Source organism: Passer domesticus, unplaced genomic scaffold (assembly GCF_036417665.1).
Source record: "Passer domesticus isolate bPasDom1 unplaced genomic scaffold, bPasDom1.hap1 HAP1_SCAFFOLD_172, whole genome shotgun sequence".
In the NCBI taxonomy this organism is placed as follows: Eukaryota; Metazoa; Chordata; class Aves; order Passeriformes; family Passeridae; genus Passer; species Passer domesticus.
The window spans coordinates 1-15,592 of record NW_026989955.1 but is presented as its reverse complement, the minus strand read 5'-3'; the positions used below and the strand labels follow the sequence as shown (position 1 = coordinate 15,592).

The window sequence follows — 15,592 nt, the reverse complement described above, 5'->3', positions numbered from 1 at the left end:
ACCAGTAAATCCCAGTACGGCCCAGTAACTCAACTCCCAGTTCCCACCCAGTCCCTCCCAGTCCCCCCCAGTTCCCTCCCAGTCCATCCCAGTCCCTCCCAGTCCCTCCCAGTCCATCCCAGTCCCTCCCAGTCCCTCCCAGTTCATCCCAGTTCATTTTTCACCGATTTTTAAATTTTTTTTTATTTCCCCTCACGCCGGCCCGGCGTTGGCGCCCCCTGGCGGCGCGCCATTAATGCTTCCCTGGCACCGCCCCTCTCGTGGGCGGAGCCTCTGAGGCGCCACGGGGCGGGGCCTCCCCGTCGCCGCCTCTGATTGGTCCCTGCTCTGCTGCTGGGCGGAGCTTCCCTGCGCTCCCCTCAACGACGGCAGAGGCCCCGCCCCTTCCACCTCATTGGCTGCGGGTGCGGAAGTGGGCGTGGCTTCGGAGGCGCTGCCTGGAAAGGGGCGGGGCCAGAGGAGCCAAAATTGGGGATTTTTTTCCAGCCGGGAGCCCCAAAATTGGGGAATTTTCCCCCAAAATTTGGGAATCCCATCCAGGACCCACAAAAAAACCCTCAGGGACCCCAAAATTTGGGAGTTTTCCCCCAAAATTTGGGAATTTTCCCCCCAGGACCTCCCAAAATCCCCCCCTGGACCCCAAAATTTAGGATTTTCCCCCAATATTTGGGACTTTTCCACCCAAAATTTGGGAATCCCACCCAGGACCCCCCAAAAACCGTCAAGGACCCCAAAATTTGGGAAATTTTCCCCAAAATTTGGGAGTTTTCCACCCAAAATATGGGAATTCTCACCCAGGACACCCCAAAATTTGGGAATTTCCCCCCAAAATTTGGGAATTCTCCCCCCAAGACCCCCCAAAATCCCCTCAGGGACCCCAAAATTTGGGAATTTCCCCCCAAAATTTGGGAATTCTCCCCCCAAAATCCCCCCGTGGACCCCAAAATTTGGGATTTTCTCCCTCAGGACCCCAAAATTTGGGAATTTCTCCCCAAATTTGGGAATTTTCCCCCCAGATTTGGGATTTTTCCCCCCAAAATTTGGACATTTCCACCCCTGGACCTCAAAATTTGGGAATTTCCCCCAAAATTTGGGACTTTCCCCCCAGGGACCCCAAAATTTGAGATTTTTCCCCCCAAATTTGGGAATCTCCCTCCAAATTTTTGGATTTCCCCCCGAAATTTGGGAATTCTCACCCAAGACCCCCCAAAATCCCCCCCACGACCCCAAAATTTGGGAATTTTCCCACCCAAATCCCCCCAAAATTCAGGAATTTCCCCCCAAAATTTGGGAATTTCCCCCCCAAAACCCAAAAATTTGGGATTTTTCCCCCCAAAATTCGGGAATTTTCCCCCCCCAGGACCCCCCAAAGTTTGGGGCTCACCTTGGGGGGGTCCCGGGGGGTCCTGGGGGGGTCTCGAGGCTTTGCCCCGCAGGATGTCGATCACCTGGGGACCCCAAAATCCACAACTTTCACCCCAAAATTCCCCAAATTTAACCCCAAAATCCGCAAAATTCCCGAAATTCAACCCCAAATCCACAACATTCACCCCAAAATTCCCCAAATTTAACCCCAAAATTCAACCCAAAATAACCCAAATTCCCGAAATTTAACCCCAAATTGAACCCAAAATACCCCAAAATTCAACCCAAAATTCAACCCAAAATACCCCAAAATTCATCCCAAAATTCATCCCAAAATTGAACCCAAAATTCAACCCAAAAGTCCCAAAATCCCCAAAATTCAACCCAAAATTGAACCCCAAATCCCCAAAATTCCCCAAATTCAAGCCCAAATTTTCAGAATTTACAAAATTCACCAAATTTAACACCAAATTTCCAAAATCCCCAAAATTCCACCCAAAATCCACAAAATCCCCAAAATTCAACCCAAAATTCAACCCCAAATCCCCAAAATTCCTGAAATTCAACCCCAAAATCCACAAAATTCAACCCAAAATTTAACCCCAAATTCTCAAAATTTACAAAATTCCCCAAATTTAACACCAAATTTCCAAAATCCCCAAAATTCAACCCAAAATTCAACCCAAAATTCATCCCAAAATCCACAAAATTCCCCAAATTTAACCCGAAAGTCCCAAAATCCCCAAAATTCAACCCAAAATTGAACCCCAAATCCACAAAATTCCTGAAATTTAACCCCAAATTCCCAATATGCCCAGAATTCAACCCAAAACTCACAAAATCCCCAAAATTTAACCCCGAATCCCAAAAATTCAACCCAAAATCCACAAAATTCCCCAAATTTAACCCCAAATTCCCAAAGTCCCCAAAATTCAACCCAAAATTTAACCCAAAATCCCCAAAATTCAACCCAAAATCCACAACATTCCCGAAATTTAACCCCAAATGCCCAAAATTCAGCCCAAAATTTAATATCAAAATCCACAAAATTCCCAAAATTTATCCCAAAATTCAACCCAAATTTAAACCCAAAATACCCCAAAATTCAACCCAAAATTGAGCCCAAAATCCCCCAAATTCCCGAAATTGAACCCCAAATTCCCAAAATTCATCCCAAAGTCCACAAAATTCCCGAAATTTAACCTCAAATTCCCAAAAATTCGTGAAATTTAACTCAACTCCCCCAACATTGAACCCAACATTTCACACCAAATCCCAAAAAATCCCAAAATCTCACAGGAAATCCCCCAAATCCTCAAAATTTAACCCAAAATCCCAAAAAATCCCCAAATTTCCCGCCTGGACTCACCTCGTGCGGGTTCCTGACCCAAAATCCCCCAAAAATTCAAAATAAATCCCCAAAAAATTCCCTTTAAATCCCATTTAAACCCCCAAAACTGCCCCAAATCCCCCAAATCTTCCCAAAATTTCCCCAAATTCCTCACCTGTCCCACCTGGACTCACCTGGGCTCTGCCAACCTCAATTTTGGGACACAAAATCCCAAAAAAATCCCAAAAAATCCCCAAAAATTCCCTTTAAATCTCATTTAAACCCCTCAAATCACCCCAAAACCACCCCAAACCGCCCCAAATCTTCCCAAATTTATCCCAAATTCCTCACCTGCCCCACCTGGACTCACCTGGGCGCTCCCAGCCTCACCTTTGGGACATGAAATCCCCAAAAATCCCAAAAATTAAAAAAAAAAAATCCCAAAAAATCCCTTTAAATCCCATTTAAGCCCCTCAAATCACCCCAAAATCCCCCCAAACCACCCCAAATCTTCCCAAAATTTCCCCAAATTTCCCACCTGGACTCACCTGGGGGATCCTTGTGCAGGTTCCTGACCCAAAAATCCCCAAAAATCCCCAAAAATCCCCAAAAATTCACTTTAAACCCCAAAAATTCCCTTTAAACCCCCAAAACGACGCCAAATCTCCTCGGAACCACGCCAAAATTTTCCCAAATTTTACCAAAATTTCCCCAAATTCCTCACCTGAGCCCCAGAACTCACCTGTGGCTGCAGCTTTGGGACACAAAATCCCAAAAAATCCCCAAAAATCCAAAATAAATCCCCAAAAATTCCCTTTAAACCCCCAAAACTGCCCCAAATCTCCTTGGAACCACCCCAAATTTATCCCAAATTTATCCCAAATTCCTCACCTGTCCCACCTGGACTCACCTGGGCTCTGCCAACCTCAATTTTGGGACATGAAATCCCCAAAAATCCCCAAAAATTCAAAATAAATCCCAAAAAATCCCTTTAAATCCCATTTAAGCCCCTCAAATCACCCCAAAATCCCCCCAAACCACCCCAAATCTTCCCAAAATTTCCCCAAATTTCCCACCTGGACTCACCTGGGGGATCCTTGTGCAGGTTCCTGACCCAAAAATCCCCAAAAATCCCCAAAAAATCCCCAAAAATTCCCTTTAAATCCCATTTAAGCCCCTCAAATCACCCCAAAATCCCCCCAAATCCCCCCAAATTTTTCCCAAATTCCTCACCTGTCCCCCCTGGACTCACCTGGGCACTCCCAGCCTCACCTTTGGGACACGAAATCCCCCAAAATCTCAAAAAAATCCCAAAAAATCCCCAAAAATTCCCTTTAAATCCCATTTAAACCCCCAAATCACCCCAAAATCTCCCCAAACCACCCCAAATTTATCCCAAATTTATCCCAAATTCCTCACCTGTCCCCCCTGGACTCACCTGGGCTCTGCCAACCTCAATTTTGGGACGCAAAATCCCCAAAAATCCCCAAAAAATCCCCAAAAATTCCCTTTAAATCCCATTTAAACCCCTCAAATCACCCCAAAACCACCCCAAACCGCCCCAAATCTTCCCAAATTTATCCCAAATTCCTCACCTGTCCCACCTGGACTTACCTGGGCGCTCCCAGCCTCACCTTTGGGACATGAAATCCCCAAAAATCCCCAAAAATTCAAAATAAATCCCAAAGAATCCCTTTAAATCCAATTTAAACCCCCAAAACCGCCCCAAATCTTCCCACATTTTTCCCGAGTTTCCCCAAATTCCTCACCTGCCCCACCTGGACTCACCTGGGGGATCCTTGTGCAGGTTCCTGACCCAAAAATCCCCAAAAAAATAAAAAAAATACCCCAAAATTCCCTTTAAATCCCATTTAAACCCCAAAAAGTCACTTTAAACCCCCAAAATCCCCAAATTTATTCCAAATTTATTCAGATTTCCCACCTGGACTCACCTTGTGCAGGCTCCTGACCCCAAATCCCCCAAAAATCCCCAAAAAATCCCCAAAAAATCCCCAAAAATTCCCATTAAATCCCATTTAAACCCCAAAACCGCCCCAAATCTTCCCAAAATTTCCCCAAATTCCTCACCTGTCCCACCTGGACTCACCTGGGTGCTGCCAACCTCACCTGGGGGATCCTTGTGCGGGTTCCTGACCCAAAAATCCCCAAAAAATCCCAAAAAATCCCCAAAAATTCCCTTTAAATCCCATTTAAACCCCCAAAACCGCCCCAAATCTCCCCACATTTTTCCCAAATTTTCCCGAATTTTCCCAAATTCCTCACCTGTCCCACCTGGACTCACCTGGGCACTCCCAGCCTCACCTTTGAGACATGAAATCCCCAAAAATCCCCCAAAAATTGAAAAAAATCCCCAAAAATTCCCTTTAAATCCCATTTAAGCCCCTCAAATCACCCCAAAATCCCCCCAAACCACCCCAAATCTTCCCAAAATTTCCCCAAATTTCCCACCTGGACTCACCTGGGGGATCCTTGTGCAGGTTCCTGACCCAAAAATCCCCAAAAATCCCCAAAAAATCCCCAAAAATTCCCTTTAAATCCCATTTAAGCCCCTCAAATCACCCCAAAATCCCCCCAAATCCCCCCAAATTTTTCCCAAATTCCTCACCTGTCCCCCCTGGACTCACCTGGGCACTCCCAGCCTCACCTTTGGGACACGAAATCCCCCAAAATCTCAAAAAAATCCCAAAAAATCCCCAAAAATTCCCTTTAAATCCCATTTAAACCCCCAAATCACCCCAAAATCTCCCCAAACCACCCCAAATTTATCCCAAATTTATCCCAAATTCCTCACCTGTCCCCCCTGGACTCACCTGGGCTCTGCCAACCTCAATTTTGGGACGCAAAATCCCCAAAAATCCCCCCAAAATCCCCAAAAATCCCAAAAAATCCCCCAAAAAATCCCAAAAAATTCCCTTTAAATCCCATTTAAACCCCAAAACCACCCCAAATTTTCCCAAATTTTTCCCAAATTTCCCCAAATTCCTCACCTGAGCCCCAGAACTCCCCTGTGGCTGCAGGGGACACAAAATCCCAAAAAATCCCCAAAAAATCCCCAAAAATTCACTTTAAACCCCCAAAACCGCCCCAAATCTCCTCGGAACCGCCCCAAATTTATCCCAAATTTTTCCCAAATTTATCCCAAATTTTCCCAAATTACTCCGAGCCTCACCTGAGCCCCAGAACTCACCTGTAGCTGCAGCTTTGGGACACAAAATCCCCAAAAATCCAAAAAAATCCCCCAAAAATTCCCTTTAAATCCCATTTAAACCCCCAAAACCGCCCCAAATCTTCCCAAATTTTTCCTGAACTTCCCCAAATTCCTCACCTGTCCCACCTGGACTCACCTGGGGGATCCTTGTGCAGGTTCCTGACCCAAAAATCCCCAAAAAAATAAAAAAAATACCCCAAAATTCACTTTAAATCCCATTTAAACCCCAAAAAGTCACTTTAAACCCCCAAAATCCCCAAATTTATTCCAAATTTATTCAGATTTCCCACCTGGACTCGCCTTGTGCAGGCTCCTGACCCCAAATCCCCCAAAAATCCCCAAAAAATTCAAAATAAATCCCCAAAAATTCCCTTTAAATCCCATTTAAACCCCCAAAACCGCCCCAAATCTTCCCAAATTTTTCCCAAATCTTCCCGAATTTCCCCAAATTTCCCCAGTTCCTCACCTGGGCGCTGGCAGCGACGGCGGCGGCGGTGTCGTTGTGCAGGTTGCGCAGGCCGCAGTCGGCGCCGCAGCGCAGCAGCAGCCGCAGCAGCCGCAGCAGCCCCCGGCCCGCGGCCGCGTGCAGCGCCGTGCAGCCCGCGTACGACTGCGCGTTCACGCTCGCCCCGCGCTGCAACCCAGAAAAATCCCAAAAAAAATATCGTAAAATTAAATTTAAATACCCCAAAATAATAAAATAAAAATTTTTAAAAAAAATCCCCCCCAAAAATCCCATTAAAATCCCATAAAATTAAAAAAATATGCAAAAATTCTCTCAAAAGTCCCATTAAAAATCCCATAAAATCCCCAAAAAATCACTCCAAAAATCCCATAAAATTCCCCCAAAAAATCCCAAAAATCACCCCAAAAATCCCATAAAATTCCCCCAAAAAACCCCATAAAAATCCCACTAAAATCTCCCAAAAAATCCCATAAAAAATACAAAAATTCCCAAAATTCCCCCAAAAATCCCATAAAATTCCCCCCAAAAATCCCACAAAAATCCCAAAAAAAATCACCCCAAAAATCCCATAAAATTCCCAAAAAAAATCACCCCAAAAATCCCATAAAATTCCCAAAAAACCCTATAAAAAAATCTCATAAAATTCTGAGAAAATTCACAAAAATCCCCCCCAAACCCGCGTCCGACTGCGCGTTCACGCTCGCCCCGCGCTGCAACCCCAAAAAATATCATAAAATTAAATTAAAATAGACCAAAAAAATACAATTCTATAAAAGTAATCCCAGAAATCCCCCCAAACCCGCGTACGACTGCGCGTTCACGCTCGCCCCGCGCTGCAACCCCCCAAAAAATCATAAAATTAAATTAAAATTATGGGAAAATTCAATTAAAATAGCCCAAAATAATAAGAAAATTTAAAAAAAAAATCCCCCCCCAAAATCCAATAAAATTCCCCCAAAAATCCCATAAAAAACCAAAAAAATCCCAAAAATCACCCCAAAAATCCCATAAAATTCCACCCAAAAAAATCAAGAAAAAATCCCAAAACATCACCCCAAAAATCCCATAAAATTCCACCCAAAAAATCAAGAAAAAATCCCAAAAATCACCCCAAAAATCCCATAAAATTCCCAAAAAACCCCATAAAAAATCCCATAAAATTCTGAGAAAATTCACAAAAATCTCCCCCCAAACCCGCGTCCGACTTCGCGTTCACGCTCGCCCCGCGCTGCAACCCCAGAAAAACCCCCAAAATACTGTAAAATTCAATTAAAATAGACCAAAATAATAAAATAGCATTTTTAAAAAAATCCCCCCCAAAAATCCAATAAAAATCCCCCAAAAAATCCCATAGAAATCCCCAAAACTCCCAAAAAATCCCATTAAAAATCCCATAAAATTCCTCAAAAAATCACTCCAAAAATCCCATAAAAATCCTCAAAAAATCCCAAAAATTCCCCCTAAAAATCCCATTTAAATCCCATAAAATTCCTCAAAAAATCACTCCAAAAATCCCATAAAATTGCACCCAAAAATCCCATAAAATTCCCCAAAAAATCCCATAAAAAAACCAAAAAATCCCAAAAAATCACCCCAAAAATCCCATAAAAACCCCTGAAAAATTCCCCCCAAAAATCCCATTAAAAATCCCATAAAATTCCTCAAAAAATCACTCCAAAAATCCCATAAAATTCCTCAAAAAATCCCAAAAATTCCCCCAAAAAATCCCATTAAAAATCCCATAAAATTCCTCAAAAAATCACTCCAAAAATCCCATAAAATTCCTCAAAAAATCCCAAAAATTCCCCCAAAAAATCCCATTTAAATCCCATAAAATTCCCCAAAAAATCCCATTAAAAATCCCATAAAATTCCTCAAAAAATCACTCCAAAAATCCCATAAAATTCCTCAAAAAATCCCAAAAATTCCCCCAAAAAATCCCATTTAAATCCCATAAAATTCCCCAAAAAATCCCATTAAAAATCCCATAAAATTCCTCAAAAAATCCCATAAAAGAACCAAAAAAAAATCCCAGAAAATCACCCCAAAAATCCCATTAAATTCTCCAAAAAATCCCAAAAATCACCCCAAAAATCCCATAAAATTCCACCCAAAAAATCAAGAAAAAAATCCCAAAACATCACCCCAAAAATCCTACTAAACTACCCCAAAAATCCCATAAAATTCCCCCCAAAATCCAAAAAAATCAATAAAAAAATCCCAAAACATTACCCCAAAAATCCCATAAAAATCCCTGAAAAATCCCCCAAAAAATCCCAACAAAAATCCCATAAAATTCTCCCAAAAAATCCCCCCAAAAAATCCCATTAAAAATCCCATTAAATTCCCAAAAATTACCCCCAAAAATCTCATAAAATTCCCCAAAACATCACCCCAAAAAATCCCATTAAAAATCCCATAAAATTCCCCCCAAAAATCCCATAAAAATCCCAAAAAAAATCTCATAAAAATCCCATAAAATTCCTAAATATTCCCCAAAAAATCCCATTAAAAATACCACTAAAATCACCCCAAAAATCCCATAAAATTCTGCAAAAATCAGCCCAAAAGTGCCCCCAAACCCGCGTCCGACTGCGCGTTCACGCTCGCCCCGCGCTGCAAGCCCAGAAAAACCCCCAAAAAATCATAAAATTAAATTAAAATTATGGGAAAATTCAATTAAAATAGACCAACATAATAAAATAAAATTTTAAAAAAAATCCCCCCCAAAAATCCCATAAAAATCCCATAAAATTCCCCCAAAAATCCCATAAAAAACCACAAAATAATCCCAAAAATCACCCCAACAATCCCATTAAAAATCCCATTAAATTCCCAAAAAATCACCCCAAAAATCCCATATAATTTCCCAAAAAATCCCCCCAAAAAATCCCATTAAAAATCCCCTAAAATTCCCCCAAAAAATCCCATAAAAATCCCACTAAAATCCCCCCAAAATCCCATAAAAATCCCTCCAAAAAATCTCATAAAAATCCCATAAAATTCCTAAATATTCCCCAAAAAATCCCATTAAAAATACCACTAAAATCACCCCAAAAATCCCATAAAATTCTGCAAAAATCATCCCAAAAGTCCCCCCAAACCCGCGTCCGACTGCGCGTTCACGCTCGCCCCGCGCTGCAACCCCCAAAAAATCATAAAATTAAATGTAAATAGACCAAAATAATAAAATAAAATTTAAAAAAAATCCCCCCCAAAAATCCAATAAAAATCCCCCAAAAACTCCCATAGAAATCCCCAAAACTCCCAAAAAATCCCATTAAAAATCCCATAAAATTCCTCAAAAAATCACTCCAAAAATCCCATAAAATTCCCCCCAAAATCCCATAAAATCAAGAAAAAAATCCCAAAAAATCCCATAAAAAACCAGAAAAATCCCAAAACATCACCCCAAAAATCCCATAAAATTGCACCCAAAAATCACACAAAATTCCCCCAAAAATCCCATAAAAAACAAAAAAAAATCCCAAAACATCACCCCAAAAACCCCATAAAAATCCCTGAAAAATCCCCCCAAAAAATCCCATCAAAAATCCCATAAAATTCTATAAAAATCATCCCAAAAGTCCCCCCAAACCCGCGTACGACTGCGCGTTCACGCTCGCCCCGCGCTGCAACCCCCCAAAAATATTGGAAAATTCAATTAAAATAGACCAAAAAAATAAAATAAAATTTTAAAAAAAATCCCCCCCAAAAATCCAATAAAAATCCCCAAAAAATCCCATAGAAATCCCCAAAACTCCCAAAAAATCCCATTAAAAATCCCATAAAATTCCTCAAAAAATCACTCCAAAAATCCCATAAAATTCCTCAAAAAATCCCAAAAATTCCCCCAAAAAATCCCATTTAAATCCCATAAAATTCCCCAAAAAATCCCATTAAAAATCCCATAAAATTCCTCAAAAAATCCCATAAAAGAACCAAAAAAAATCCCAGAAAATCACCCCAAAAATCCCATTAAATTCTCCAAAAAATCCCAAAAATCCCCCAAAAAATCCCATAAAATTGCACCCAAAAATCCCAAAAATCCCCCAAAAAATCCCATAAAATTGCACCCAAAAATCCCATAAAATTCCCCAAAAAATCCCATAAAAAAAACCAAAAAATCCCAAAAAATCACCCCAAAAATCCCATAAAAATCCCTGAAAAATCCCCCAAAAATCCCATTAAAAATCCCATAAAATTCCTCAAAAAATCCCATAAAAGAACCAAAAAAAAATCCCAGAAAATCACCCCAAAAATCCCATAAAATTCTCCAAAAAATCCCATAAAAAAAACAAAAAATCCCAGAAAATCACCCCAAAAATCCCATAAAATTTCCATAATATTCCCAAAAATTCCCCTAAAGATCCCATAAAATTCCCCCCCAAAATCCCATAAAATGCCCCAAAAAAATCCCAAAAATCCCCCCAAAAATTCCCCCCAAAATCCCCCAAAAATCCCATAAAAAGCCAAAAATCCCAAAAAATCACCCCAAAAGTCCCATAAAAATCCCATTAAAAATCCCATAAAATTCCCCCAAAAAATCACCCCAAAAAATCCCATTAAAAATCCCATAAAATTCCCCCCAAAAATCCCATAAAATCAAGAAAAAAATCCCAAAAATCCCATAAAAAACCAAAAAAATCCCAAAAATCACCCCAAAAATCCCATAAAATTCCACCCAAAAAAATCAATAAAAAAAATCCCAAAACATTATCCCAAAAATCCCACTAAACTACCCCAAAAAATCCCAAAAATCACCCCAAAAATCCCATAAAAATACCCCAAAAAAATCCAATAAAAAACCCAAAAAAAATCCCCAAAAATCACCCCAAAAATCCCGTTAAAATCCCATAAAATTCCAAAAATTCCCAAAAAAATCACCCCTAAAATACCCCAAAAATCACCCCTAAAATCCCATTAAAAATCCCATTAAACTCCCAAAAATTACCCCCAAAAAATCTCATAAAATTCCCCAAAATCTCCCAAAAAATCCCATAAAATTCCCCCAAAAATCCAATAAAAATCCCCCCCAAAATCCCATAAAATTTCCATAATATTCCCAAAAATTCCCCTAAAAATCCCATAAAATTCCCTATAAAACCCCAAAATCACCCCTAAAAACCCCCAAAACCCCCATAAAATCCCCCCAAAAATCACCTAAAAAATCCCCCCAAAAAGCCCAATCCCCCAACTCCCCCTTAAATCCCCCAAAAACCCCCAAAATTTCCTAAAATATTCCCCAAAAATCCCAAAAATTCCCAAAAACCCCCCAAAATCCCCCCCAAAAAATCCCTAAAAAACCCAAATTTTTTTTCCAAAAATCTCCTCAAAACCCCCCTAAACTCCCCCAAAAGCCCTGAAAAAACCCTCAAAAATCCCCAAAATTCCCAAAAAATCCCAACATTTTCCCAAAATTGCCAAATTTTTCCCAAATTTTCCCAAAATTCCCAAATTTTCCCCAAATTCCGGCACCTGCAGCAGCAGCTCGGCCATCTCCAGGCTGTCGTTCTCCACGGCGTGCAGCAGCGGCGAGCGGCCGCTCTTGATGTCCTGCAATCCCCAAAATCCCCCAAAATCCCCCAAAATTCCATCAAAATTTCATCAAATTCATGAAATTCCAAAATTCCCCAAAATTCCCCCCAAAATTAAAAAAAAAAATCCCCAAAACTCCCCCCAAAAGTCTCCAAAAATCAAAATATTTTCTCAAAAATTCCCCCCAAAATTCCATCAAATTCACAAAATTCCCAAAAAATCCCACCCAAAAACCCCCAAAATTAAAAAAAATCCCAAAAAATTCCACCAAAATCAAAATATTTCCTCAAAAATTCCCCCAAATTCCCTCAAAATTCCATCAAATTAATGAAATTTCAAAATTCCCACAATTCCTCCAAAAATCCCCCCAAAAATCCCCCAAAATTAAAAGGAAATTTAAAAAATTTCCCCCAAAAAGCAAAATATTTTCTCAAAAATTCCATAAAAATTTCAGGAAATTCACAAAATTCTAAAAATTCCCCAAAAATCCCCCAAAATTAAAAAAAAAATCCAAAAAAATCCCCCAAAAATTCTCCAAAAATCAAAATATTTTCTCAAAAATTCTCCAAAATTCCATCAAAATTCCATGAAATTCACAAAATTCCAAAATTCCCAAAAATTAAAAAAAATCCCCAAAAATTCCCCCCAAAAATTCGCCAAAAATCGAAATATTTTCTCAAAAACTCCCCCCAAAATTCCATCAAAATTCCATCAAATTCACAAAATTCCAAAAAAAAACCCACCCAAAAAATTCCATAAAAATGCCAAAAAAAAACGCCAAAATCCCCAAAAATCCCTAAAAAATTCCCCCAAAAATTAAAAAAAAAATTCACAAAAAATTCACCAAAAATTCACCAAAAAATCAAAACAATTCCCTAAAAATCTCCTTTAAACCCCCTCAAATCTTCCTAAACTTCCTAAATTTTCCCAAAATTCCCCAATTTTATAGAATTTCCTGGAATTTCTCACCCCGGCGTCGACGTCGGCGCCGTGCTCCAGCAGCAGCAGGGAGCCCCCCAAAAATCCACAAAAAACTCCCCAAAAATCCCAAATAAAATCCCAAAAAATTCCCAAAAAATTCCCAAAAAATTCCTAAAAAAATTCCTAAAAAATTCCCCAAAAATTCCTAAAAAATTCCCCCAAAAATTCAAAAAAATTCACAAAAAATTCACCAAAAAAATCAAAATAATTCCCAAAAAAATCAAAATAATTCCCAAAAAATCCCCTTTAAACCCCCCCAAACCCCCCTCAGATATTTTCAAAATTTCTGAATTTTCCCAAATTTCCCAAATTTCCCCGAATTTCCCCCATTTCTCACCCCGGCGTCGACGTCGGCGCCGTGCTCCAGCAGCAGCAGGGAGCCCCCCAAAATCCCCCCAAAATTTCGCAAAAAATTCCCCAAAAAATCCCCCAAAATCCCCAAAAAAACCCCAAAAAAATCCCTAAAAAATTTCTAAAAAAATTCCTAAAAAATTTTTTAAAAATTTACCAAAAAATTCCCCAAAAATTCCTAAAAAATTCTCCAAAAGTTCAAAAAAATTCACAAAAAATTCACCAAAAAATCAAAATAATTCCCAAAAAAATCACAATAATTCCCAAAAAATCCCCTTTAAACCCCCCCAAACCCCCCCAACCCCCCCTCAAATATTTCCAAAATTTCCAAATTTTCCCAAATTTCCCCAATTTTATAGAATTTCCTGGAATTTCTCACCCCGGCGTCGACGTCGGCGCCGTGCTCCAGCAGCAGCAGGGAGCCCCCCAAAAATCCACAAAAAACTCCCCAAAAATCCCAAATAAAATCCCAAATAAAATCCCAAAAAATTCCCAAAAAATTCCTAAAAAATTCCTAAAAAATTCCCGCCAAAAAAATTCAAAAAAATTCACAAAAAATTCACCAAAAAATCAAAATAATTCCCAAAAAAATCAAAATAATTCACAAAAAATCCCCTTTAAACCCCCCCAAACCCCCCTCAGATATTTTCAAAATTTCTGAATTTTCCCAAATTTCCCAAATTTCCCCGAATTTCCCCCATTTCTCACCCCGGCGTCGACGTCGGCGCCGTGCTCCAGCAGCAGCAGGGAGCCCCCCAAAATCCCCCCAAAATTTCGCAAAAAATTCCCCAAAAAATCCCCAAAAATCCCAAAAAAATTCCTAAAAGATTTCTAAAAAAATAAAAAAAAATTAAAAAAAATTACCAAAAAATTCCCCAAAAATTCCTAAAAAATTCCCCCCAAAAAATTCAAAAAAATTCACAAAAAATTCACCAAAAAATCAAAATAATTCCCAAAAAAATCAAAATAATTCACAAAAAATCCCCTTTAAACCCCCCCAAACCTCCCTCAGATATTTCCAAAATTTCCAAATTTTCCCGAATTTTCCCAAATTACCCCGAATTTCCCCCATTTCTCACCCCGGCGTCGACGTCGGCGCCGTGCTCCAGCAGCAGCAGGACGCTCTCGCGGGACCCCGAGGCCACGGCCACGTGCAGGGGGGTCAGGCCTGGGGGAGGGGCAGAGACCCCCAAAAAATTCATGAGACCCCCCCCAGAAATTCCCAAAAAATCCCCAAAAAATTCCCCTAAAATTCCCCCCCCCCAAAAAAATTTAAAATTGCAAAAAATTCCCCCAAAAATTCTCCAAAAATTCCCCCAAAATTCAAAATTTAAAAAAAAAAATCCCCCCGTTTCCCCCTCAATTTTCCCCCAAATTTTCCTCAATTTTTTCTCCATTTTCCCTCAAATTTTTCCTGATTTTTTTTTTCCCACATTTTCCCGAAAATCCCCATTTTCCCCCCAATTTCCCCCATATTTTCCCCTTTTTTTTCCCCAGTTTTTCCCCATTTTCCCCCCATTTTTTCCCTTTTTCCCCCCAAATCCCCCCATTTTTTCCCAAAATCTCCATTTTTCCCCCTAAATTCTCCCAATTTTTCCCCTTTTTTCCCCAATTTTCCCCCCAAATCCCCCCCATTTTTTCCCCAATTTTTCTCCTTTTTCCCCCAAATTTCCCCCCAAATCCCCCCACATTTTTTCCCAAAATCCGCCTTTTTCCCCCCAAATTCCCCCTTTCTTCCCCCAAATTTCCCCCAAATTTCTCCCAATTTTTCGGTCTTTTCGCCCCAATTTTGGACCCTTTTTTCCCCATTTCCCCCAATTTTTCCCACAATTTTCCCCTTTTTTTCCCCAATTTTTCCCCATTTTTCCCCATTCCCCCCAAAATTCCAGAACTTTCTCCCCCCCCATTTTCCCCCAATTTTCCCCCCATTTCCCCCCAAATTTCCGCCCAATTTTCCCCCTTTTTTCCCCAATTTTCCCCCCATTTCCCCCTAAATTTCCCCCATTTCCCCCCAAAATCCAGAACTTTTCCCCCCAAATTCCATTTTTCCCCAAAATCCTCCATTTCCCCCCAAAATCCCATTTTCCCCAAAATCCCCATTTTCCCCCCAAATTCCCCCCATTTTTTCCCATTTGTCCCCCAATTTTTCCCCATTTTCCCCCCTTTCAACCCAAAATCCCCCTTTTCCCCCCATATTTTCCCCAAAATCCCCCTTTTTCACCCCATTTTTCCCAAAATCCCCCTTTCCCCCCCCAAAATCCCCCTTTTCCCCCAATTCCCCCCCATTTTAAAACAAAATCCCCCTTTTTCCCCCCATTTTCCCCCGTTTTTT

At 40.3% G+C, this 15,592-nt stretch overlaps 1 protein-coding gene across 1 annotated transcript; it reads right to left on the bottom strand.

Annotated features, from left to right (window-relative positions):
- Window positions 1-169: 169 nt before the first annotated feature.
- On the bottom strand, window positions 170-14,462 carry LOC135291984 (B-cell lymphoma 3 protein homolog). The gene is made up of 5 exons (XM_064406217.1): window positions 14,340-14,462; window positions 11,869-11,946; window positions 6,391-6,558; window positions 1,385-1,448; window positions 170-437 (listed from the first exon to the last, which is right to left on the bottom strand). Exons 1-5 carry the CDS (start codon window positions 14,460-14,462, stop codon window positions 193-195), a joined length of 678 nt encoding a protein of 225 aa, XP_064262287.1. The 3' UTR covers window positions 170-192.
- Between the last annotated feature and the right edge of the window lie 1,130 nt (window positions 14,463-15,592).